The following is a 25,725-nucleotide window of genomic DNA, read 5'->3' on the forward strand; positions in this document are numbered from 1 at the left end:
TCGAACTATTCGAACATCTGGTTGCGCATTTTGTCAATGACGCGCATTACGTCAATAACAGGACAAATTAATACAAAGAGACATAACTACTTGTATAGGTAGTTTATTTAAGTTTAAACATATTTGACAACGTATTACTACACGAAAACAAGTAAATCAACTAATGGCCAAGACCGCAGACCTCACTCACTCTGGCTCGCTCACTCGCAGGCACTCTTTCTCTCTCTCGCCCTCACGCTCAGCACCAAACGCGAATAGAGCGTCTGGCGCGAGCGTTTACGCGCGTCTGGAGGTCTTGCGGCGCGAATGAGGCGTCACGCGCTCTGTGCATAACAGTTTAAATGTACAACAACAATAAGCAAATGTTGAGTGCTGATCAAGAGTTTTGTGCAAGCAATTTAAGGTCGCGACTCTTATATAGCAGGCTTCATTCAGTGACTTAAACAAATATTATTAACATTAATTGAAGTTTTACAGTATATAGAACCGACATTGAACGCTCCGAGCGAGCTGTGCTGTGGTAAACATGGAACTTTTCCTTGACGTGAAACGGTAAATAATCAAACCAGTGGAAGCCTGCAGTGCATGAAACTGCTGTATCTAACCTACCTTATTCATGCGATATCTATTCAGTCAGTACAGTAGCCTACACTTTAGTAATGTTTCTGTTTAAACGTTAACGCTTCTTCCTGTTACCTGTCCCTGATCCCTCAGGCAGCGCGCCCACTCGCAAAGCAGACAGCCGCGCCTCTGCTACCGCGGGCGTTTTTTTTTTTTTTTTCACATTCGAATATTCATTTTCACCTTCGAAATTCTCTTTTTTAAAACTATTTGAATATATATTCGAATTTAGAATATTCGTTGACAGCCCTATGGGAGTTTTAGTGTCGTGGTGTCACACTTATTTCAGATGCCTTTTGAAAAGACTACAATTATTCAACCCGCCAAAGTGGCTAGTTGGAGTGATTGTGTTACCCGCCACGAGCAAAATCCACCCGCATTTGGCGGGTTGGCGGGTGTTAATGTCAAGCCCTGGATATAACTCTCAGGCCCTGGAGCCTCCCCAGCTGGCACACAACATCATATGACGTTGATATTCGGTTGAATTTTGGTTGCGACGTCGGATGAATAGAATCCAACATCACCTCAACGTCTAATGTCAACGTTAAGCTGACGTCCAATACCGACGTCAGCTGAAGTTGATATTTTGTTGTTTTTAGGTTGTGTTGTAAAGTTACCAAAATCCAACATCTCTATGACGTCACAATGGTAACGTCCACACAACGTCAAATTCTAACATCATTAGACGTAGAAGTTGTGTTGGTTTTAGGTTGTGGTATTTACTAACCAAAATACAACGTCAAGCCAACGTCTCCTGACAACGTCACATTTGCGTCAAACACTGACATTTAGTCGTGAGGTATGGTGACCAAACCCCAACGTCATCTTAACGTCGTAATGGCAACGTCCACACAACATCAAATTCTAACACCATTAGACGTTGATATTTTGTTGGTTTTAGGTTGTAGTATTAACTAACCAAAATACAACGTCAAGCCAACGTCTCCTGACAACGTCAGATTTGCGTCAAACACTGACATTTAGTCTGAGGTATGGTGACCAAACCCCAACGTCATCTTAACGTCGTAATGGCAACGTCCAGACAACATCAAATTCTAACATCATTAGACGTTGATATTTTGTTGGTTTTAGGTTGTGGTATTAACTAACCAAAATACAACGTCAAGCCAACGTCTCCTGACAACGTCAGATTTGCGTCAAACACTGACATTTAGTCTGAGGTATGGTGACCAAACCCCAACATCATCTTAACGTCGTAATGGCAACGTCCACACAACATCAAATTCTAACACCATTAGACGTTGATATTTTGTTGGTTTTAGGTTGTAGTATTAACTAACCAAAATACAACGTCAAGCCAACGTCTCCTGACAACGTCATATTTCCGTCAAACACTGACATTCAGTCTTAGGTATGGTGACCAAACCCCAACGTCATCTTAACGCCGTAATGGCAACGTCCAGACAACATCAAATTCTAACATCATTAGACGTTGATATTTTGTTGGTTTTAGGTTGTGGTATTAACTAACCAAAATACAACGTCAAGCCAACGTCTCCTGACAATGTCATATTTCCGTCAAACACTGACATTCAGTCTGAGGTATGGTGACCAAACCCCAACGTCATCTTAACGTCGTAATGGCAACATCCAGACAACATCAAATTCTAACATCATTAGACGTTGATATTTTGTTGGTTTTAGGTTGTGGTATTAACTAACCAAAATACAACGTCAAGCCAACGTCTCCTGACAATGTCATATTTCCGTCAAACACTGACATTCAGTCTGAGGTATGGTGACCAAACCCCAACGTCATCTTAACGTCGTAATGGCAACGTCCAGACAACATCAAATTCTAACATCATTAGACGTTGATATTTTGTTGGTTTTAGGTTGTGGTATTAACTAACCAAAATACTACGTCAAGCCAACGTCTCCTGACAACGTCATATTTCCGTCAAACACTGACATTCAGTCTGAGGTATGGTGACCAAACCCCAACGTCATCTTAACGTCGTAATGGCAACGTCCACACAACATCACATTCTAACATCATTAGACGTTGATATTTTGTTGGTTTTAGGTTGTGGTATTAACTAACCAAAATACTACGTCAAGCCAACGTCTCCTGACAACGTCATATTTCCGTCAAACACTGACATTGAGTCGTGAGGTATGGTGACCAAACCCCAACGTCATCTTAACGTCGTAATGGCAACGTCCACACAACATCACATTCTAACATCATTAGACGTTGATATTTTGTTGGTTTTAGGTTGTGGTATTAACTAACCAAAATTCAACGTCAAGCCAACGTCTCCTGACAACGTCATATTTCCGTCAAACACTGACATTTAGTCGTGAGGTATGGTGACCAAACCCCAACGTCATCTTAACGTCGTAATGGCAACGTCCAGACAACATCACATTCTAACATCATTAGACGTTGATATTTTGTTGGTTTTAGGTTGTGGTATTAACTAACCAAAATACTACGTCAAGCCAACGTCTCCTGACAACGTCATATTTCCGTCAAACACTGACATTCAGTCATGAGGTATGGTGACCAAACCCCAACGTCATCTTGACATCATAATGTTAATGTCCACACAACGTCAAATTTTAACATCATTAGACGTTAATATTTTGTTGGTTTTAGGTTGTGGTATTAACTAACCAAAATTCAACGTCAAGCCAACGTCTCCTGACAACGTCATATTTCCGTCAAACACTGACATTTAGTCGTGAGGTATGGTGACCAAACCCCAACGTCATCTTAACGTCGTAATGGCAACGTCCACACAACATTAAATTCTAACATCATTAGACGTTGATATTTTGTTGGTTTTAGTTTGTGGTATGAACTAACCAAAATACAACGTCAAGCCAACGTCTCCTGACAACGTCATATTTCCATCAAACACTGACATTGAGTCGTGAGGTATGGTGACCAAACCCCAACGTCATCTTAACGTCGTAATGGCAACGTCCACACAACATCAAATTTTAACATCATTAGACGTTGATATTTTGTTGGTTTTAGTTTGTGGTATGAACTAACCAAAATACAACGTCAAGCCAACGTCTCCTGACAACGTCATATTTGCGTCAAACACTGACATTTAGTCATGAGGTATGGTGACCAAACCCCAACGTCACATTGACGTCATAATGTTGACGTCCGCACAACGTCAAATTCTAACATCAATAGACGTTGATATTTTGTTGATTTTAGGTTGGGGGATTTTCTAACCAAAATTCAACGTCAAGCCAATTGTTCCAAGACAACGTCAGATTGACGTAAAAAACACTGGAATTTAGTTGTGAGGTTTGGTGTAGAGGTCTTCTTGGATCCTAAAATCTGTACCCGACCCAAATCACTTCTTACCCGAACCTGACGTGCATAAATAATTTTATTTATTATTTGGCCAGCATCCTGGCCAAATTTGCCCCTTGGCCCCTGTCCATCATGGCCTCCTAATCATCCCCATATACTGATTGGCTTCATCACTGTCTCCTCTCCACCAGTAAGCTGGTGTGTGGTGGGCGTTCTGGCGCAATATGGCTGCCGTCGCATCATCCAAGTGGATGCTGCACATTGGTGGTGGTTGAGGAGATTCCCCCCTTCTATGTAAAGCGCTTTGAGGTCTCAGAAAAAGCACTATAAAAATGTAACGAATTATTATTATTATTATTATTATTATTTGAAGAAAAACACAACCCGAGTCAGATCCGAGTCCGACCCAACCCGACAGCATTTCTTTCCTAACCTGACTGGACCCAAACATAAATGGCACTGACGTGTACACAGCAAAGTCTGTCAAGAAGAATCCCAGTGTCTTGCTGACTTATTTGGCCGCTGCTCCATTATTCATATATTTATTTGAATCCCTACATGAACACGCAGTGTAATGAAGCGAGTGCCTTTGCCTGATGGATCTCATAGTTACAATGGATTTCTGTGTTCAAGGTTACAAACATTTGTTCCTTTTCTATACACATTTCTCAAAATTGCACTTGACATGAACGCACAAGTACGTGCAAAGTGCTGAAATGTCAATTATTCATCACTGTAACTTCAGTACATCCTATAACTTAATTGTATCTTATACCTGACCTTATGATGATCGTTGGAACGGTAGGCAAAAAAGTGGAGCAACGTCTAAATGCGCAAGCAACCTTACGTAGAGTCCATTGCATGTAGAAGTGCGGATTCAGAACTTAATAACGCTGTAATAGAATTGTTTTAAATAGCTAATAAAGTTTTGTTAAATGCCTGACAGTTTAAAAGGATTCGGGTCTTCTCAGGTCCATATTGAAAAAGCACATTTAGATGCCAGAGACCCGAGGCCACTAATACCGAACCCGACCTGTGTCCAAGGCACTCGTTTAAGTTTTAGACCCAAACTCGAGTTTTCGAATCAAAGTGCACCCGTGAAGACCTCTAGCATGGTAACCAAAACCCAACGTCTCCTTAACGTTGTAATGGTAACGTCCACACAAGGTCAAATTCGAACATCATTAGACGTTGAAGTTTTGTTGGTTTTAGGTTGTGATATTAACTAATCAAAATCCAACAGATATCCAAAATCCTCAAGATAACGTCCTACTGACGTCAAAAACTGACAGTTAGTCATGAGGTATATGATGACCAAAACCCAAGGTCTCCTTAACATCATATTGACATCAAATACTGACATTTAGTCGTGAGGTATGTTGACCAAACCGCAACGCCTTCTTGATGTCATTATGGTAACATCCACACAGCATCAAATTCTAACATTATTAGATGTGACATTTTACAATTTACTTGTGACATTAACTTACCAAAATCAAACGTCAAGCCAACGTCATATTCACGTCAAACACTGAAATTTCGTCATGAGGTATGGTGACCAAAACCCAACGTCACCTAAACAACAATGTTAACATCCACACAACATGAAATTCTGACATCATTAGACACTGATATTTTTGGGGTTTTTAAGTTGTGTTGTAAAGTAACATATATTCAACATCTTTCCAACATCAACATCTGCTACATACACCTAGATATTTTCTTGGTTTTAAGTTGTGTTGTAAAATACAACACAGTGCCAACGTCTCAAGCTAACGTCATATTTATGTCAAACACTAAATGTGAATGAATGTGTTGTTGGGTCACAATCTCACTTCTAAATTGTTGTGAGGTGTGGTGGTCTAAACCCAGCTATGTCACAATGTTAACATCTAGACAAACAACATTCCATTATTAGATGTTTTTGTTTTGTTGACTGCACATCAGGGTTACTAACCAAAACAAAAACGTCAGCATGCTAATGTATATACATCTAAAATAGGATACAGGCAACATTAGACATATTTGATATGATTTCAGTTGTGGTGTTGGGTAAGATAAATCTCATACTTATGTATAATACAGACTGAAGTCTTTGTGACCTAGTAAACGTCAAACTTCCTGTAAGCATGGCTCTTTATTTTATTTAAGGTGATAGTTCAGATTATCCATAGATTTTCTGGTCCATGCAAGTGTAATAGATCAAGTTGACCCAGTGTGTTCCCTGTCAGAAGAACAAGCTCGACTTCACCAGGAGTGTGCTGATCTAAAACGAATCAACTACCTGCAAGCAAGCAACTAAAAGACTGTTGTGCGCACAACAACACACATTTGGGTTTTATTAATGGTTTATACTTATTTCTACAATTATTTAATGAATCCTAAACCACCTTGGTTGTTTTGCATTTTTTTAATATAAATATATCAGCTGGGTTGCTGCTCAAAATTATGTTGTTTCCAGGTGTATATTCATTTTGGAGCAGCACATTCCCAGTAAGGTGTTCTCACAAGAGAAAATACTTTATGGTTCAAATTGGGATGATCTACATTATGGAACAGCAAAAACATTGTGTGGGTGAAATGTGAACTACCTCTTTATGTGCCTTTGGGTAATGATCAAAATCTCCTAAGTCACAATACAGCAGTTTGTCAGCGACTAATGAATAGTGACAGCATAACAGTAATCAACATCTGTATAGCATACGTCAACCACCTGACAATAGCTGTTTTATCAGCACATTGATGTTAGAATTGTATATGCTTCATAACAGTGCAGCTGTCAGACAAACGCAGTAATTATTATTAGTATACAATAATGATGATAATATGAACAACAATAATAATAAAATCAATTTAGCCTAGTGACCTGTGTAAAAAAAATTTGCAGGCAACCCAAGAAATTTGAAATGAATTCCTAACCAATCACAGTTAGGCATCAATTTGAAATTAATTCCTAACCAATCACAGTTATAGGCATCAATTTGAAATTAATTCCTAACCAATCACAGTTAGGCATCAAACCTCACGTTTCCTCTCCAGCTGTTGTACTGCGCGGGCTGGGCAGTGGGCACTGCATAGTGCACACATTTCAACATCCTGACACACCTTCTGTGGACGATGAGTGAACACAGGTAAGGAAAATATAAATAGATATTGGTGTTTATTAGTTTTTTGTTGATTTTTTTCTCGTTTTTTTTTTTCTTTCTGTTGGGCAGCAATGGATTTTTGTGAACTGGCACGATTTTCCACCTAGCCTACTATTTAACTACCAGAGTACCTTTAATAATGTAGTTAAAAGTGACTTAAATATAATAACTATATAGTACAAGTAGTGAGGAATGTCGCCTCAGCGCACATTTTTTCTGACTGAACTGCACGTGCGCCGGCTGTCCGGTTAGGCCGCTGTTGTTGGGGGAGTCGGGGAAACGTGACTAGCACGTGAAATAAATGCATTCATTTATATCAATTTTACGGAGCCCTCCACATGACACGCATAATAGTGGCCATACGTGTCCTTTGCCGTGGATTCTAGATCACTTTATTGTGTAAAATGTGCTAGTCACTAGTGGGTCAATTTAAAGGGTCAAAAGATTTTCGACATGCCAATTTTAAAATACAAAAAATAATAATATCTATTACAATTGTTCTAACATTAAGACTGTTGTGTACATATAAATACTGAGTGTTTATTCATATAGATGAATTGGTCCTTAAAAATGTCATGTGGTGCGAACGTGATAATCTTATTTTATTTCCTTAACATGTTTAATAATTTATTTTTTTACAAGTTCTGGTAACACTTTACAATACGGGTGCACTAAGAGGCATTAATTCATTCTTAACTAATGCACAGATAATCATGAGTTAATGTATGACACAATTATTAGTGCATCAGCAACTAATAGTCTAAATGATTAATAGATGAATTAATATAATAGTAATTAATTAAAACTGGCATAATGTATTCATTCCATAATAATATATTTGATTAACTAATAGTGTCAATTAATGTGTTCATTACCACAGGTCAAAGCTAATGATTTGCAAAGATATCATTATGTGTCCATTAACTAATTGTTAAGTAATATGGCATAGTAAAATCCATAGTGTGGATGTCAAAACCAAAATGACATATTACAATTAGTTAATCATTTGTCTTAAGCTGTAAATTTACTCTCTGATTCTTGTAGCCCTCCGGCAAATTCAGGAGCTCATCTCAGAAAAGCAGACCAGACCACCTTCTCAGGGAGGACCATCTCTCCAAACAAAACAAAGTCGAAGATCAGGTTCACCTGTTGATCAGCAATCTACGCAAAGTCAACCAACACATGGGAAACATTCCCCGTACCCAATCCCAGAAGCAAGTAAGTATATAGTAGTAGTTGTGTGTGTGTGTGTGTGTGTGTGTGTGTGTGTGTAGAAATGTCAAATCATTTGAATGGGTTAGTGTTAAAAACTTAGACCCACTTAAGGGCCCATGTCATCCTCAGTTATAAAATAAGGGGAAAATATGATTTGTGCATTTTACTTTTGCTTTCAAATTGGCAGCAATTGCTTGAATGGTGGGTTCATTATTGATCTTAATGTAAAACAAAACAATACAGTACAATGAAAAACTTGCTTAAATAGGCACTTTTACATTTCGTTTTCAAACCTAGATCTTCCGCCATCATCTCGTCAGTCAGCTCCTCACTAACGCTGCATTGAGCAGACAATTTCAGGTTTTAAGTGTAGCGTCTGTTCTCTAACTTTTTCAACCTTTTAGGACCCACTCTAAAACGTTGTGTTTTTGCTCACCCCCGAAAGTGTCAATTTTAACATGTTATAAAACCAGTGTGACATCAAGATATGACAAACCTACTAAACTATAACAACCGCTTCATAATGTGTTGTATATAATTAATTATTTGGACATTTAAATCCTCTTTCTTTTGTATCCACAGGATGATGACAAATGAGGTAATGGCCAGTTTCAATATGAAGTGTGGGAAGGGGAAGCTTGCCTTCACCAAGCTCCATCTTTACAATGTTATCACAGGTAAAAAAAAACAAAAACAGTAACCTCATAGTACCTTTCCGTTTGATATGTTTAATTTTTCAGAACTCTAATGTAGGGGTGGGCAATCTGACAATTTTATATCGTGATCGATCTTGAAGTCGTCCACGTTCTACTTTTCAAGCGAGTCTTAGAGATCGCAAACTTGTCCTCATAACAGCAGGACTTTTATTTTGACGATAATGTGTCCCCAGTGAAGCTGACATTTATTTTTACGGGCAACCCTGAGCACACAGCGCTCCTATTCTTCGTCTTCATTAGTTTATGGTCTCTGTTTAACAGTTTTGTCTAATACTTGGACCCCAGGAAGACTAGCTGTCGTCTCGGCGTCAGCTAATGGGGATCCTTTTAAATAAACAAATAAACGTTACTGGATAGAACCTGTTGTTGGATAGAACAAAAAGTAAACTGTATACGAAAAAGTATTATAGTGTATGCTTTTATATTATTTGTAACAGAAATGCAAACACTATTAATACTTTCTCATTTACCATGAGCATTCAGCAAATATACGCATTTATATCATTTAAACAAATCTTTGAATATTTAAAAAACATTTAATTTCACAATCCTTGCAGACTTAGTCGAATCCAGCTGTCAAATATTCTGAAGTGTGCATAGACGGTCAGTCCGTGTGAATTAGTTCAGCTTCACTGGGGACTCATGATCGACAAACTTTAAACCCTTGATTTCAAACTATGCTGGGGCTATATTCAGTTTCCCTCTGTCATATTCATGTCATTTACACTGTGTGCTAAATATAAAATGAGTGTCACCATGTCTTTATTTGAAAAAATATGATTCCTAGTGCGCACAAACTTACTTGAGTGGCCAGTTAAAGGACAAGTTCGGTATTTTACACTTAAAGCCCTGTTTTCAGATCGTTTCTGATGAAATAGAACGGTTAGGATTGAAATTTGGACACATACTGCTGGCCCGAGAATTTTCGGTGTCTGTGGTAGCACACCCCCACCTCCACAATGGCTGCATAGGTGCACTGGAACAATCCTTCCTAAAATGCATTAAACCTTCGTTTACAAAGATGTGAAACTCACCGAGTGGTCAGGGGTGTTCACTGATATGCTCACACAAAAATCGCTGCAAAAGATGCTTTCCAACAGGTTTTATAGTAGTTTTTGTCCAACTCCATTGACTTGTTTTGGATGTGCTGTGAGGTACGGTATTACTCCACTGGGCTGGAGTGTCTATTAGTCAAGCTCTCAACGGAAGAATGTACGGGTATGAGGCGTTTGGAAAAATAGGTCCACAGTTTTACAACGAATGGTAAAACACCTGTTGGAAAGCATCTTTTGTAGCGATTTTTGTGTGAGCATATCAGTGAACACCCCTGACCACTCGGTGAGTTTCACGTCTTTGTAAATTAAAGTTTAATGCGTTTTAGGAAGGATTGTTCTGTGCACCTATGCAGCCATTGTGTGTGGGGGGGGGCTACCACAGAAACCGAAAATTCTTGGGCCAGCAGCATGTGTCCAAATTTCAATCTTAGTCGTTCTATTTCATCAGAAACGATCTGAAAACAGAACTTGTCCTTTAATTACACTCTTTATTCACATTTTTTTAAAGCAATTTCTTTTATATGTGAAAAATTCGGTAATAGCCTATAATTACAGAATCAACAATTATGATCATTGATTATGATTATTATGATCATGGATCGTGATTGTTTCTTATAAGATCGTGATATGAAATTTTTGTAAGATCCCCCACCCCTACTCTAACTGCTGTTTTTACTTTCCTTCTGATGTTCATTCAGCTTAAGACACTCTGCAAAAACACTTAGGCTTTGCACCTGTGCATTCACATCTTTCTGTGAACAGCATCAAAAGTTAAAATTTCTCTCTTTTGATGAGTTACAGCATGAATGCAAGAATGTTACATGTGTATGGCCCTTAAAGCTAGGGTAGAATTTTTTTCCAGAAACTGGTTGAAAGTGTGTTCCTATCTTGGTATATATATATATATATATATATATATATATATATATATATATATATATATATAGGATGTCCTACCGTTTGTCAATATATACATTTGCATACCTCTACGCAACTTGTTTGCAAAAACAAACATGTCATCAGCGTGTTCATTGTGCAGAGAAAGTGAGAATAGATGCCAAATTCATTTTCATTATTCACATTCATTATTATTGTTATGTCTCACCAGTGAATAAGACATGAGGTAATCTAAAAGCGTTTATTCCTCCACCAACTCTGTCTCTCCTCCTGGCTCTTTGCAGAGGAGGCATGGCTTTGGAGACACTCTGAAGGGAGGGTGGGATCGTATGCTTTCAAAGCTAGCTTGCTATTGCTAGCCTCTGTGAAATTTCCCACCCTAGCTTTAAGACTGTTTGCAATATTTATTGTTTTAATGCTTACTGTAGTGCATCATATCCTATATTCCCCATACATTTTATTTTTCTAATATTTCTTACAGAGAGTGTCCAGAGGACTTCAAAGGAGATGGAGGCAAACATTGGAGCGGTTGTCGCCTTATGTTTAAAATATGCCCCAGACAGGGTGGGCGGAGGAGGCAGGAAAAATAATTGTACGATTTTAGAATAAGGATAATGTTAAATATAAATGGTTATTGTTGAAATCCTGTTAAAATAATGTAAATAAAATAAAATAAAAGGTTATTTTATAATCCATTTAATTTCTTTGTCATTTATCTAATAAACAACATTTGTGGATTCCAGTTTCACTACGATTTTTAAGTTACTTTTCTGTTTGCTCTTGTCTTAAGATAAATACTTTTGGGTTGTCTTGACCTTAAAAATCTTGACCTCTGTTCGATCTTGTTGTTACATCGAAGTTTCTTTGTATGTTGATTTTTATTTTACAACGAAAACCTGGCTTTGCTAAAAGTTCGATGTCATGCCAACAAAATAACCATATATTTCTTTAAGTTGGAATTTGACAGCTGATGTTGTGTTTTGAATGATATCTGGCCCAACATGTGAGTTTGGATGTCTAGCTTAACATTGGGTTCTGACGTCAAACTGATTTCCATTTTCAACCAAAATGCAACATCCAACATGGGAGGTTTACCCAACATTGAGTTGACGTTATAATCCAACGTCAGACTGACGTTTACTTTCAATGTTGGACAGACATTGCATTTTGGTTGAAAATGATAATCGGCTTGACATCATAACCCAACGTTAGATTGACGTCTACATCAAACGTTGGATAGACGTTGCATTTTGGTTGAAAATGATAATCGGCTTGACATCATAACCCAACGTTAGATTGACGTCTAAATCAAACGTTGGACAGACGTTGCATTTTGGTTGAAAATGAAAATCGGGTTGACGTCATAACCAAAAGTCAGAATGACGTCAATATCCAACGTAGGAAAGACGTTGCATTTTAGTTGGATATGAAAATTGGGTTGACGTCATAACCAAAAGTCAGAATGACGTCAATATCCAACGTAGGAAAGACGTTGCATTTTAGTTGGATATGAAAATCGGGTTGACGTCATAACCAAACGTCAGAATGACGTCAATATCCAACATAGGATAGACGTTGCATTTTAGTTGGATATGAAAATCGGGTTGACGTCATAACCAAACGTCAGAATGACGTCAATATCCAACGTAGGAAAGACGTTGCATTTTAGTTGGATATGAAAATCGGGTTGACGTCATAACCAAACGTCAGAATGACGTCAATATCCAACGTAGGATAGACGTTGCATTTTAGTTGGATATGAAAATCGGGTTGACGTCATAACCAAACGTCAGAATGACGTCAATATCCAACGTAGGAAAGACGTTGCATTTTAGTTGGATATGAAAATCGGGTTGACGTCATAACCAAACGTCAGAATGACGTCAATATCCAACGTAGGAAAGACGTTGCATTTTAGTTGGATATGAAAATCGGGTTGACGTCATAACCAAACGTCAGAATGACGTCAATATCCAACGTAGGAAAGACGTTGCATTTTAGTTGGATATGAAAATCGGGTTGACGTCATAACCAAACGTCAGAATGACGTCAACTTCCAACGTTGGACAGATGTTGGATATTGACTTTAGACTGACGTTGGGTTTTGACGTCAACCCGATTTTCATATCCAACTAAAATCAAACGTCTGTCCAACGTTGGAGTCCAACGTCAAAATGATGTTGAACTGACGTCCGGTGCCAGCTGGGTCATCAATAGGGCACGCATGCGCTGAACACCTCTGGAGTAAACTGACCCTGGAACAGAACCTGCTCTGGAGCTGCTATGGCTACTGACATACCCTGAATGTTCCTCTGTTTGTGGAATCCAGAGTTGAGGTTATCCGCTTACTCACCCTTAAACACACCCGGGTCTGTCACACAACCTGCTTTCTGGAATAACCCCCTGGTTTTCTCCTTCTTGTCTTGCGCTCTGGATTTGTTTGTTAGTTTGGACTGATTTTCTGACCTCTGACCTTCTGCCTGTTTTAATGGACTATGACTTTGGATTGTCTCTCAATAAACTGTGTTTGGTTCCTCAGTCGTTGTGCTCAGTGCTGTCCACAACCAAATCACAACACACACACTGCCGTTCAACAGTTCTGGATCAGTAAGATTTATAATGTTTTTTAAAAGAAGTCTCTTCTGCTCACCAAGGCTGCATTTATTTGATTAAAAATACAAAAGAACAGTAATGTTATTAAATATTATGACAATTTAAGATAACTGTCTTTTACTTTAATATATTTTAAAATGTAATTTATTCCTGTGATCAAAGCTGAATTTCAGCATCATTACTCCAGTCTTCAGTGTCACATGATCCTTCAGAAATCATTCTAATATGATGATTTGATGCTCAAAAATATTCATTATTATTATTATCAATGTTGAAAACAGTCATGTACAATTTTCTTTCAGGATTCTTTGATGAATAGAAAGTTACACTTTACTATATATTCACGTAGAAAAGAGCTGTTTTACATTGGAATAATATTTCACAATATTACTGTTATTTTAGTTTTTTAATCAAATAAATGCAGCAGAAGAGACTTCTTTTAAAAACCTTAAAGATATTACCGATCCCGAACGTTTGACTGGTAGTGTATATGCATGTATTGCTCTGGAATCATCATTCGTCTCTTATTCGTCTGAATAATTACACCAGCAGTTGTCTGTAATATGATGGTGCAGATAAAAACAACTCAGACTTAATACATGAATCCATGAAGTACAGCAGACACCAATCTAACTGGCCATAAGAAGCACTTACCATTGTCATGTGACTCGATTACATCATTTCCAATCTGCTGTGTAAAGTCATTCAAAAAATGAGTGTGCGCACAAGAAGCAAGATGGGTGTTTTTAACGTCATTTTGTGTGTATTTGACCATTAAAATGCCACGAAGCGGAACACACTGTCAGGCGGCACAAGAAGCCATTGTGTGTGTGCCGATTTGAGTTCTCATGTGTTTTAAATCATCAAGCTCGTCCCTTCCTTATTGTTCATTTATCCGTGCTTCTTAATCACTCTAAAGTTTCAATAACTTTAAGCAATTCACTCAAAATGTTTACAAATACATTAAGCTCACACATGTACAGAGACACACACACACACACACACACACACACATACACACACTAGGGCTGGGACGATGCACATATCTCCTGATTCAATATTATCACGATACTTGGGTGCCGATACAATATGTATTGTGATTTTTAAGAATTGCGACTGTTTCTATCAAAAGCTGATTTACTCTATTTTGATCGCTATGCCGTAGACATCAGTGTTTATATTTGAACTTTAAACTTTTTTCTAAGGTTGGGAACCGAATATCGGTTCTTATCCAGAACCGTTAGTGTTTTTGAAAAATACCGGAACCGTGCAAAATTCCTAAGTTTTGGTTCCGAAAACGGTTCTGGTGCGGTGTGTGTGTGAAGTGCTGGGAGCTTATCCTTTAATAGCGACGTACACCTCATGAATATTAAAATAGTAGGTAATGAATGCACTGGCCCTCGCGCTACTCATATACGTTTTGCGTCAGATATCAATGCAGAGAGAGAGAGAGTATAAAGACAGTAGAGCTGCAAGATTAATCTTTAAACGATCTCGTTCTAAGATCAAACACCCACGTGATCTTATTCCTATATGACAAAAACTTCACACCGGAACATTCAAATCTGTTTGCGCTGTCGTTGAGGGAGCAGTTGTCGATATGAAACAGCTTTACTTTCACAGTCTTTTCAACCACACAGTATCGATATTTCTGTGTTACAAATATTCAGATGATCACAGAAGTACTGAGATAAAAGTTTATAGTTTGAGTATAAACACTGATGTCTACGGTAGCAACCAAAACAGAGTAAATCAACTTTTGAAAGTCGCTTCAGATAACGAGTGTATCGATTACATCTGATGCTTCAAAACATTCATGGGACGACTGTTAAAGCTGCAGTCTGTAACCTTATTATGTTCAGAATTTACAAAATTAATATAATGAGCGAGTACATCATGAATGTCTTTTTTCAAACCGTGTTTTTGTCCTATCCTGAATCACTACGGTAAGCCTGTAATAAGCATTTAGACTCTGACTACTTTACACCGGTCGGGTCGCACCACGGCGGAGTAACGTTAGCCCAGCGCCTGCAGGACTCACCGCGTCACAGACATAAACAGAGAGAAGTTTATTAACTGATAGAGTGCTGATTCATCCAGTAGTGAAACAAGTGAAGTCTTTATGAATCAATCATTCAAACCGATTTTAAAAATAGTATGTTTCACCTGTCTGGATCTTGCATGTCTGTTCAAGCATATTCTACCTTTTCTGAGAGGGTATTCTCCACTGCTGGAGATACTATAAGCTATAGGAGAGGTCCCCAATTCTCCAAGAGAATGCAGAAATGTTTATTTTCCTTCAGAAAAATTATTTTTGCAAAAGTTGCTAATTTGTTGACATTACCAGTAGGGCTGAACGATTAATTGCATTTGCGATAATATCGCGATATGATGAAATGCGATTTTTTAACTGCAAAGCTGCGATTACAAAACCAGTCTGCACTGCAGATGAAGCATCAACTTGGCACGCTACGCATATAGGCCTGGCATAGGCTACAGGAAATAACAGTTTATGTTTAATTTATGTGGTATTGTGTTATAGATTCTCTCCAATGATTCTGTATCGATTAAGATAATTTCAGTCTTTATGTCTGAGCTTAGTTTTAACCACAGATACGTGATGACGCTACGTGTACTTTATAAACAACCATATTCTGCTTGCTTCTAATTCCTTTGTCACACACACACACACACACACACACACACGACACCACTCAAACCTTACGAGAAATAATCTTTCATGAAGTTCGGAAAAGTTGAAGCGAATTACAAGGACATTCGCGGGCTTTATTGCACAAGATATGAGATGCGTGCGGTCTGCTTGATGTTACTTTTGTAGTGCGTGCCTGCGCGGTCTCGCCCACCGGTGTTTTACTTACAAATGTTCTACGAAGGCATCATTTGTCTTTTGGAATGCAGTTGGCTTATATATTAAAAATATGAAAATCACAGACAGAAGCTGCTTTCAATTTCAAATACTCACACGCGCTTTGCGAAGAGCGCTTGAGCATGCGGCTGTGTGCATCTGTCTACGTGGTTAAATGTACTTGCATCTCAAAATGCTTTTATGACGCAAAATTAATGTGACACAGTCAGTTAAATCTTAAGTTATTAAACAGACAGGACAAACCACATCTTATAATTTCAAAAGAGATGAACACGTTCAGACAGCCTACTCTTAAATACTGAAAACACTCTTTGTTTATTGCTTGTAATATTTTTTCCCCTCTTTGTTATTTGTTTTGAAGCTATATTAGTTAAAATTATTAACATGTAATTGTATTAATTTAGTTTTTAATGTGTAATTATTATAAGTAGGCCTATGTGATTTACATATGTAATTAAGAAAAAAATTTGATCTGCTCATGAGGTGCCTAAAGATTCCCATCCCTATTTTACAATGATTTATTGCTTGTTTTTGTTGAATAATAGAAAAGATAAAGAGCTTAAAAAATAATCGCATATTAAATTGCAATTGCAATATTGGTAAAACTAAATCGCAATTAGATTATTTTCCAAAATCGTTCAGCCCTAATTACCAGTCTGTTAAACTCATTTGACAAGTATAAGAAATAAACACACAAAGGATTGTGCATTTTCCACTTACTACTATGTTTTATTAGTTGTTTTAATAATTTTACTGAATGGGAATCGGAACCGGAAAATTTCTTACGATTCCCAACCCGTTGTTCCCAATAAGCTGTTTCATGACGACTCTCTCTGGGTCAGCGGCAGCGCCAACACAGATTTAAAATGTTGCGATAAGATTTTGTCAAAGGTTTAATAGACAGATGAATTTGAAGAAGATCATGTGTGTGTTTGAATGGAGATCACAGTATTTTAAAGATGAATCGTGCAGCTCTACTCTCTTATCTCTCTCTCAGCATATGAGCAGCGCGAGGGCTTTCAGTGCTTTCAGTCTCGCGTCTCTTCCACACGTCCACTTGTAATGGATATTACGACACTCATAGATAACGACACATTTCATCCTCTGTTGGAACATAAGTGGCTTCTGTCAACCTCGTCTATAAGCAAGGACAAAACTAAAGCAAATTAATTTGAATCAATATTGATTCTGGAATAAAAAAAATATATATATATTTTAAAATCGTGACCCAAAAAATTGCCAGTCCTAACACACACAAGTTCCTTAAAATGTTTGCAAATACATTAATTACACACACACACACACACACACACACACACACACACACACACACACACACACACACACACACGTTGGGTTTCCATGTTTTATGGGGCTTTTCCATAGAAATAATGATTTTTATACTGTACAAACTGTATATTGAATCCCCCAATCCGAACTGATGTAATTTAACAACTTTTTTTCTAATGAATATTTGTATATATTTAATATTGACAGCATTATGTGAATTATGGTCATGTTTATCTCTGGATATAGGCTTAATGTGTGTCATTGTTCTCTACAGGTTGAGTAAGTGTGGTGTGAGAGATGAAGGTTGTGCTGCTCTGGCTTCAGCTCTGAGATCAAACCCCTCACACCTGAGAGAACTGCGTCTGTCTGAGAATAAACTAGGAGACTCAGGAGTGAAGCTGTTCTCTGCTGGACTGGAGAATCCTCACTGTAAACTGGAGAAACTGTGGTAAGATCATCTCTACCATAAAGACTCGGAGTGAATAAGGATTAATATGTACAGTAGATAGTGTATAGAGTATATCTTTGGTGTAAGCCCCATCCGGTGGTTCAGCGCCAGATTCCAGCTTGAGCCGTCAGATCCTGCCGGCGGTAGAAGGCAGCGGTGAGGTTTTACATTTACATCTTACTATATTATTATCTCCCAAAAGAAAGTAAAACTAACAGTTAAATAAACCGGACGAACTACAAACCAGACAACAGTTGCAGGATACAGTGACAAGGTTTTTTAAAGTACTAATGTTTGGTGTAAATCAGCTTGCCTTTGTAATGCTTGTGCAAACAGACCCTTGTAAAAGCGTGAGCATTGCCTCAAAATGTGTGTGTGCAGCTGAAAAGAGGGAATTGGTGTGTGTTTCACCTGAACCAGGGCTGTCACCATATCAGCTTTATCACTACATGATTATCATGGCCAAAATAACACACAATAACAATATATCACCATATCTATGGAAATCTTGAAAATAATAATAATAATGCTATCAGTCAAATTCATCTTTACTTTGTTTATTTTGTGTTGTTTTTGAAAAAGAAGAATCACTCCATCACATACAAAAGGAACAATTACACTTAACCCTCTGGGGACCAAGGTGTTTTTGGGGCCCTTGAGATGTTCTGACATGCCTTGACATTTGTGCTTTTTTCAGTTATTTATAAACATGTTAATGGCAAAGGTGTAAATTCACTCTATATAGCACAAACAGGCCTACCATAATATGCGAGCAACATGTATGTAGATGTTTGTATTTTTAAGAGAATAATGTTTATGCATGGTTATTTAAAAAAATAAAAATGAAAGTTGCTGAAACAATGTTGTTTTCGTCAACGATGACGATAACGAAATGATTTCGTCGACGCACCTTTTTTTTATGACGATAACGCGACGATGACTTGCTAAAAATGGCTCTAAGGTGACTAAAACATGACGAGACGTTTTCGAGTTTTCGTTGACGAGACGGAATGAAAATGATTATAGGTCTGAGCTAAAAAAAAAAAAATTAATAATAAAAAAAAAAATATATATATATACGCAATGCTGCCGCTTCCTATCCTCGTTTTGGGTACGCCCACCACCCGGCTGCCGCCAAGCCGCGCACCAGAGTCCACACAACAACAACAACACACCTGCAGCTGCGGCTAGTCACTCGCCTCGCATCTTCGTTCGAAGGACCATGGCGACGACGCCAATAAACGGGCTTGGTGGTCGGAAACGACGAGATGATTTATGGACATACTTTCAGTATAATCCATCAGAAAGAAAAACGGAATGCATAGTATTGGGAGACGACGGTAAATGTGGCCACAAACTAGGCGGGAAGAATACCACCAACCTCAAGCGGCACCTGAAGGCTCATCATGCTGATATTTTTTCAAAGGTAAGTTAACTAACAAGTCACGCTGTTAACATATCATATACATTCAATTTTACTCGACAATCGGTTTGTGACATATTTCATGGTAATCTTAAGGTTACATATATCTACTGGCGCAAATGTGCTGCTAACTTCAGGCTAATATTAGCAGCTAGCTTGGTTGCGCTAACGTCAATAGCGTTAGTTATGTTTGTGTCACTTCTATTTGTTGAACATGCAGGGATTTTGGCCGGGTAGGAAGTGTAGATCGTCATTGTTAAACCATATTTGATTTCAGTGACAGTCTGAAATGTGGAGGGAAAATTAGCATTCCTGAACCGAGCACATTTTCTTCAGTTTCCCAAATCGAAAAGCTTCTTGAACAAAGTGTCAAAACAGCGATGAAACGAGGATGAAAATACAAAAGATGTGACAAAACTGTGGCGACAACGCTACAAAAAAGTCACAATCAGTTTTATAACAGCAGGAGTTATATATATATATATATTTTTTTTTTTTTTGCTATTGTCTATTTGCTTTTAGTAATTTGTCTTACATGTTTGATAGTAAAGACCTTTTTTTTTTCTAAACGTAATGTGTTGAAACATGATGATCTGCATAATATATATTATTATTACTATTACTACTATAGTATACAACACATACACATTTGATTTTGTATTCACATGACATGACTTTTACAGATGTACTCTGTATAGAGAGTAATTGTCTTTGTTTTCTCCTCATCCAGATCCCAGTGACCAGAACTCCTATACAGAAATCTGGTTGTCCAAATAACGACAGGGCACAGACATCTATCGAAACAGCCTTCGCCGCAGGATCCAAATACAAGTCAAACTCTGTGGAACAGCATGTCAAAGAACAAGCACTCGCTCTTTGGATTGGACGCACTGGTCTACCTGCTTGCACAGTCGAGGATGAAGATTTCATCCACATGATGGAGACCTTTGATAAAAGGATGACCATACCCAAAAGAACAAAAATAAACAACTTAGTTGACAAGATTTATGATGACGAAAAACTAAAGTACAAAGAGCGGCTTGCCAGAGCACGTAAAATAACAATTGGGCTGGACATATGGACCAAAAAAGGACTTACAGCTTCATTTCTGGCAATTAGTGCATGTTTTTTTTGCACTGTGGTAAACAAAGCACAGCACATATTGTTGAGACTTGATCAGATCGCACACCCACACACGGCAGAGTGTATAAAACATTGTGTTGACCAATGCATAGAGGACTGGGGAATACCACAACACAAAATTCTGACAGTCATAACTGACAACGGAAGCAACATGATTGCAGCATTCAAGTCCAATGAACCGGATGAGCCCACTAGCTCCGACTCCGAGGATGAATCCATCGAGACGAGTGACCCTGAAGATTCTCAGGTGGCTGTTAGAGAACACCAGAGGTAAATTACTTTAGTTTGCTGTTAATTTTCAGTATGTCAGTCACTCTTGAGTTATGCTTGTAGGTTATAGTCACTTTTTTTTAGTAATTGTTCATGGCAATTTTATTGAATGTCCTTAAAACTATTTATTTTTCTCTGTATATTTGTCTCTTCTAGGTTTGGAGCCATAGTTATGAGTAGGACCCCCTGCGTTGTACACACTCTACAACTTGTGGTGAACATGATCCAGAAAGACACAAGTGTCACCCGACTGCTGAGCAAAGTTAGAGGTCTTGTTAAGCTCTTCCGCAAGTCATCGGTGGCAACTGAGCGACTGCTGCAGCTGTGTCAACTAACCCTGGTAAAAGACTGCCCTACTAGATGGTCTAGCACATATCAGATGATATCACGGCTTCTCCAAATCAAGGACTCAGTAGTTCAGGTTGCGGATGGGATGAGCTGGGACTATTTACTGTCAAGTGAGTGGCATAAGCTGTCAGCTCTCAGAGATTTACTCATCCCCTTCGCTGAGCATACCCAGTTGCTACAGAGTGACACACAGTCATTATCCCTTGTGGTGCCTGCCCTTCTGGACCTGCAGGGTCACCTGTCTGAGTTCCCCCATGCCCAGGGATCTAGCTTTAAGGACCTCGCTTCCCTTGCAATTAAGATGAAGGCAAACATGGACAAGAGGTTCAGCTGCTTTCTTGATCACACTGACTCCAAGTTTTCACCTCTCGCTGCTGCCGCATGCTTTCTTGACCCGACAGTTGCACCTGAAGCACTCCTTGAAAATGATGATGAGCAAATAGAGGCACTTCTGAGAAGATCAGAAGATTATATTGTTCAATTGGTGCCACCAGTTGTACGGGAGGAGGCGGCTGAAGATGAGGAGCCAGAGCAGGGAGAAGAAGAATCCAAAGAAGAGCAGCCTCATAACAAGCGGCCCAGATTCAGATTCTTGTCCAAACCAAGCCGGCCTTCCAAGTCTACCCTCTCAAAGCCGTGTGTCAAGGAGGAAATCAAGAAATTCAAGGAGCAGTTGTTGTCACAGCCTACAAACCAAGAGACTGCCCTAGAATTTTGGGCTGCACAGGGAGATTCTGTTTATCTGAGCCTAAAACCTATTGCCTTAGACCTTCTGGCCATGCCAGCATCTCAAGCATTTGCTGAGAGAGTCTTTAGCATTACAGGTGACCTCAGTCGTGGCCGTCGTAATAGAGCAAGAGTCATTTTAGAAAGAAGTGCTTTCCTGAAACTGAATCGAGGTCAGTAGGCTAATTTAATGAGCATTTAATGTTTTAATTTTTTTTACAGATATGTTACTGTGATATTCTGTTTGGGCTTGCTGTGAGACTGCACTAGAGGTAGGGCCCTCCTCTAATTCATTGTGTTAAACCAACGTTGTTTTTTATTTATTTAGTAAGTTAGTTTGCTTTCTTTAAAGACCAAATACAGTGTTTACAGTATTCAGGGATTGTCTTATTCATTTTTATGTTCAACACACTTCAAGTGTCATGTTTCATACTTTAAATTCAAGTATGCATTCCTAACAACCTATGCTCAATGCACCTCAGTATTATTTATTTATTTTATTATTTTGTGTCAGAATGTTTGCAACTTTGCAGTTTGCACAAGTTAAAGATTGACAGGGTCGTATGATGTTTGTGTTTACAAATAATATGCATTTTTTTGTTGCACTGGCAGACAAGTTGAAGCACAAGTTGTAGATCATACGTATGTGTTCCTCAATAGCTTATATTTTGGGCATGTTGTTCATTGCACTTTAGCAATTTCTCTAATAAAGCCACAATTCCCAAAGTAAGAATGTTTTTATTCCTGGATTTTTTGGAGTAAAACAGTGATTCCACTGTTACAACTGTCCACTGTTATCTGTGTGTAATGTTGTAGTAGCTCAAAGTTTTTTGCTGTTTAAACTTTAAACCATTCCTTTATTACTGTGATTACTGGTGAAAATAGCCAATGTGCTGAAATTTTAGAAGAGCATCAATTCATGGAAAAAAATATAACTTGAAATATGGGGATAAAAGTTTTCTGCCCAATGCGACAATGAAGTACAGCTTGGCAGCACTGCATCTCCATCAATGAGAAAGTCTAGTTTATTATGCAAAGGTTTTGCAACACTCGCTACAACCTGTCAAACCTAAGCCCATTTCCAGTACTTTTTAACCTAAATTAATTTGTTAAAGAGTAAGGACTACTTTTTTTATACTAAAATTGACTAAAACTTGACTAAAACCTTTTTGCGTTTTCGTCGACTAAAACTTGACTAAAACTATCAAGTTTATAAGTGACTAAAATGTGACTAAAACTAAAAAGCATTTTCGTCCAAAAGACTAAAACTAAGACTAAAACTAAAAGGGCTGCCAAAAACAACACTGTGCTGAAATAAGACCACAAAACTCATACAAAATATGTGCCCACAATACTTTTGACTAATGGATGTTGTCTCTTTGAGTTCTGGCTTCAAAAGTATGTGAAAATAGTCTTGCTTTATCGTTCACAAAAAAAAATACATTGATTTAAATAGTGTAAAACAGGTTTTGCTTGGAAAGCCAATATGCGAGGGGGCGTGAAGGAGGAGTAGTTTACACCTGAGATTACAATGTCCCACCCACTCTGCATAATGACTCTGCATAATGACTCTGCCTAATGAGCCATTCTTTCAGGTGTGACACTGACTGAGCCACAATGCAAGGACAAAAGATATATTTTGAAGAAGACTTATATTGACCATTTAAGATTTTGCTTACATCTATCTTGTAAATATGTTTTGCTATTTTATTAAAAAGGTTACAATTACAACAATAATTACAATTTCAACAATATTTCAAGTGTACTCTTTCTTTGTAAAAAAAGAGAAAGATTATAGGCCTACATTTTATCATATGTATTCATTAGTTTGAATATAGCCAACATTGGAACATCTAACATCTTAGTCTATGACTTTATTTTTGACAAAAATAGTATTTTATATATATATATATATATATATAGATATGAGCAGAAATTGCTAAACAAAAGCTTATTTGATGTGACAGTATATTCTACAGTAAAAACTGTACCCAAATCTAGTCAACAAAATGTTGTCTTTCATACTTCGCCTGACTGTAACGTTGTTTTTATGAAATATTAGGGCATAGCCTATAAATGTTAATTTGCAGTTTAATACGTTGCTTATACAAATACATTTTATTTCAACATATTTCAGTCGATTTTTACTCATCTCAGTAGGCTATAGCAAAGCAGTTTATTCTTTCACACACAGACGCGCGATTCATATTTAGGCTAAACAGTCTTTACAAATATCATTCATCTCACAGAAACGCGAGTCATATTATAGAAACGCGATTCATCTTTTTGTTTACATAGGCCTACACTAACGTAATTCCATAACGTTATTCCACATTAACACTTGAGAAAAGATAACAGCCTACCTCACTCCTCAGCGGGATCTGCTCCTCATATCAGGAGATATTGCTCCTCATATCAGCACTGTTCTCAGGAAACTTTTCTCCATAAGGTAGGCTATATTATGCCTCACTCGCGGCGCTTTGTTTACAGCTGATGTGGGCGTTCTCAGAATTTGCATTTGAATAGCACGCGCTCTCCGGGTGTAATGATTCACTAGACTCAGTAGAATCCATTTGCAGCTTTTAATAAGGAAGGTCGTACAGGCAGGGTCAAACAGGGCAGACAGAGCAAGGTAGATCAAACAGCAGGGGTAATCCAGATAACAGGCAGAATTCGGGGCAGGCAGCAATAATCAAAAGTCCAAGAACAGTCCAAGTCAGGCCAGGCAGATATCAATCATACAAATGAGGAAACAGTCCAAGATCAAAAACCAGATAAACAAAACACAGGATAAACGCTCAGAAATGATCACCAAGGCAAATCAAGACTTCGCAGAGAAGTGGTGAGTGGAAGTGGCTTTTATGTGTGTGTGTAAATGCAGTGCAGGTGTGAAGCGCAATCAGTCCCAGGTAAGAGGTATTATGGGAATTTGAGTTCAAAGCCAATAGTTTATATTCCGGAGAAGGCTCCCTCTGGTGGCAGAGAGGAGGTGGTACGGGAGCCTTCTCTGTGACACCGGGGAGTGGTCACATTACTTTTGAATGAGCTCGTAATGAGCTCGACTGGAATTGCTCTCTTTTTATACAGATTACAGAAGCTGATAATATTTGTTTTTTTTTATATAAATTACTTCATTTAAAAGATGCGATCTCAAGCTTTATGCCCGTGGGTCTGTTTGCCTGTTTGACTGAATTTTCGCGGAGTTATAGATCATTTTCGAACGCGTTTCAAATGGGAGTTTACTGACAGAGAGAAGGCAGAAATCGCATCATGTTAATTTTTCTTTATTTGTCAAAAAGCAAAACACTTTATTTTTATTGTGAGTATACAGAAAAAAAATAGAAACTGAACAGGATCGATTGATGTATTACACGAAAATGAAAGATCAAAATTAACAGAGCATTTTGTGTTTATTTTTCATTGCTAAAAAAATAAACGAGCAAAACGCACGGGCGCGTTTTTGGTCCCCAGAGGGTTAATGCGACCGGTTTGAAATAATGGTAACACTTTATCACAAGTGTACAGTAACACAGCGCTTATAAATCATTTTAAACTATTAGTTCATAGTTAATGAATAGTATATAATAGTATATAAGCTGTAGTTAATATATTAAGAGACTATATAG

At 38.0% G+C, this 25,725-nt stretch overlaps 1 protein-coding gene and 1 long non-coding RNA gene across 2 annotated transcripts in view; both read left to right on the forward strand.

Moving 5' to 3' along the window:
* Positions 1–25,725, forward strand: part of LOC311306995 (NLR family CARD domain-containing protein 3-like) — a 225,118-nt gene that overhangs the window by 180,397 nt on the left and 18,996 nt on the right. Inside the window, exon 8 of the mRNA XM_084435679.1 lies at positions 18,016–18,189. Within this exon, the coding sequence (XP_084291805.1) occupies positions 18,016–18,189 (174 nt within the window). The remainder of the gene's footprint in view (positions 1–18,015; positions 18,190–25,725) is intronic.
* On the forward strand, positions 8,099–11,623 carry LOC311307005. Its single transcript, XR_014630249.1, has 3 exons — positions 8,099–8,286; positions 8,866–8,960; positions 11,433–11,623. It is a non-coding gene; the product is annotated as an uncharacterized lncRNA (long non-coding RNA).

This window comes from Rutilus rutilus, assembly GCF_951802725.1.
Source record: "Rutilus rutilus genome assembly, chromosome: 17".
In the NCBI taxonomy this organism is placed as follows: domain Eukaryota; kingdom Metazoa; phylum Chordata; class Actinopteri; order Cypriniformes; family Leuciscidae; genus Rutilus; species Rutilus rutilus.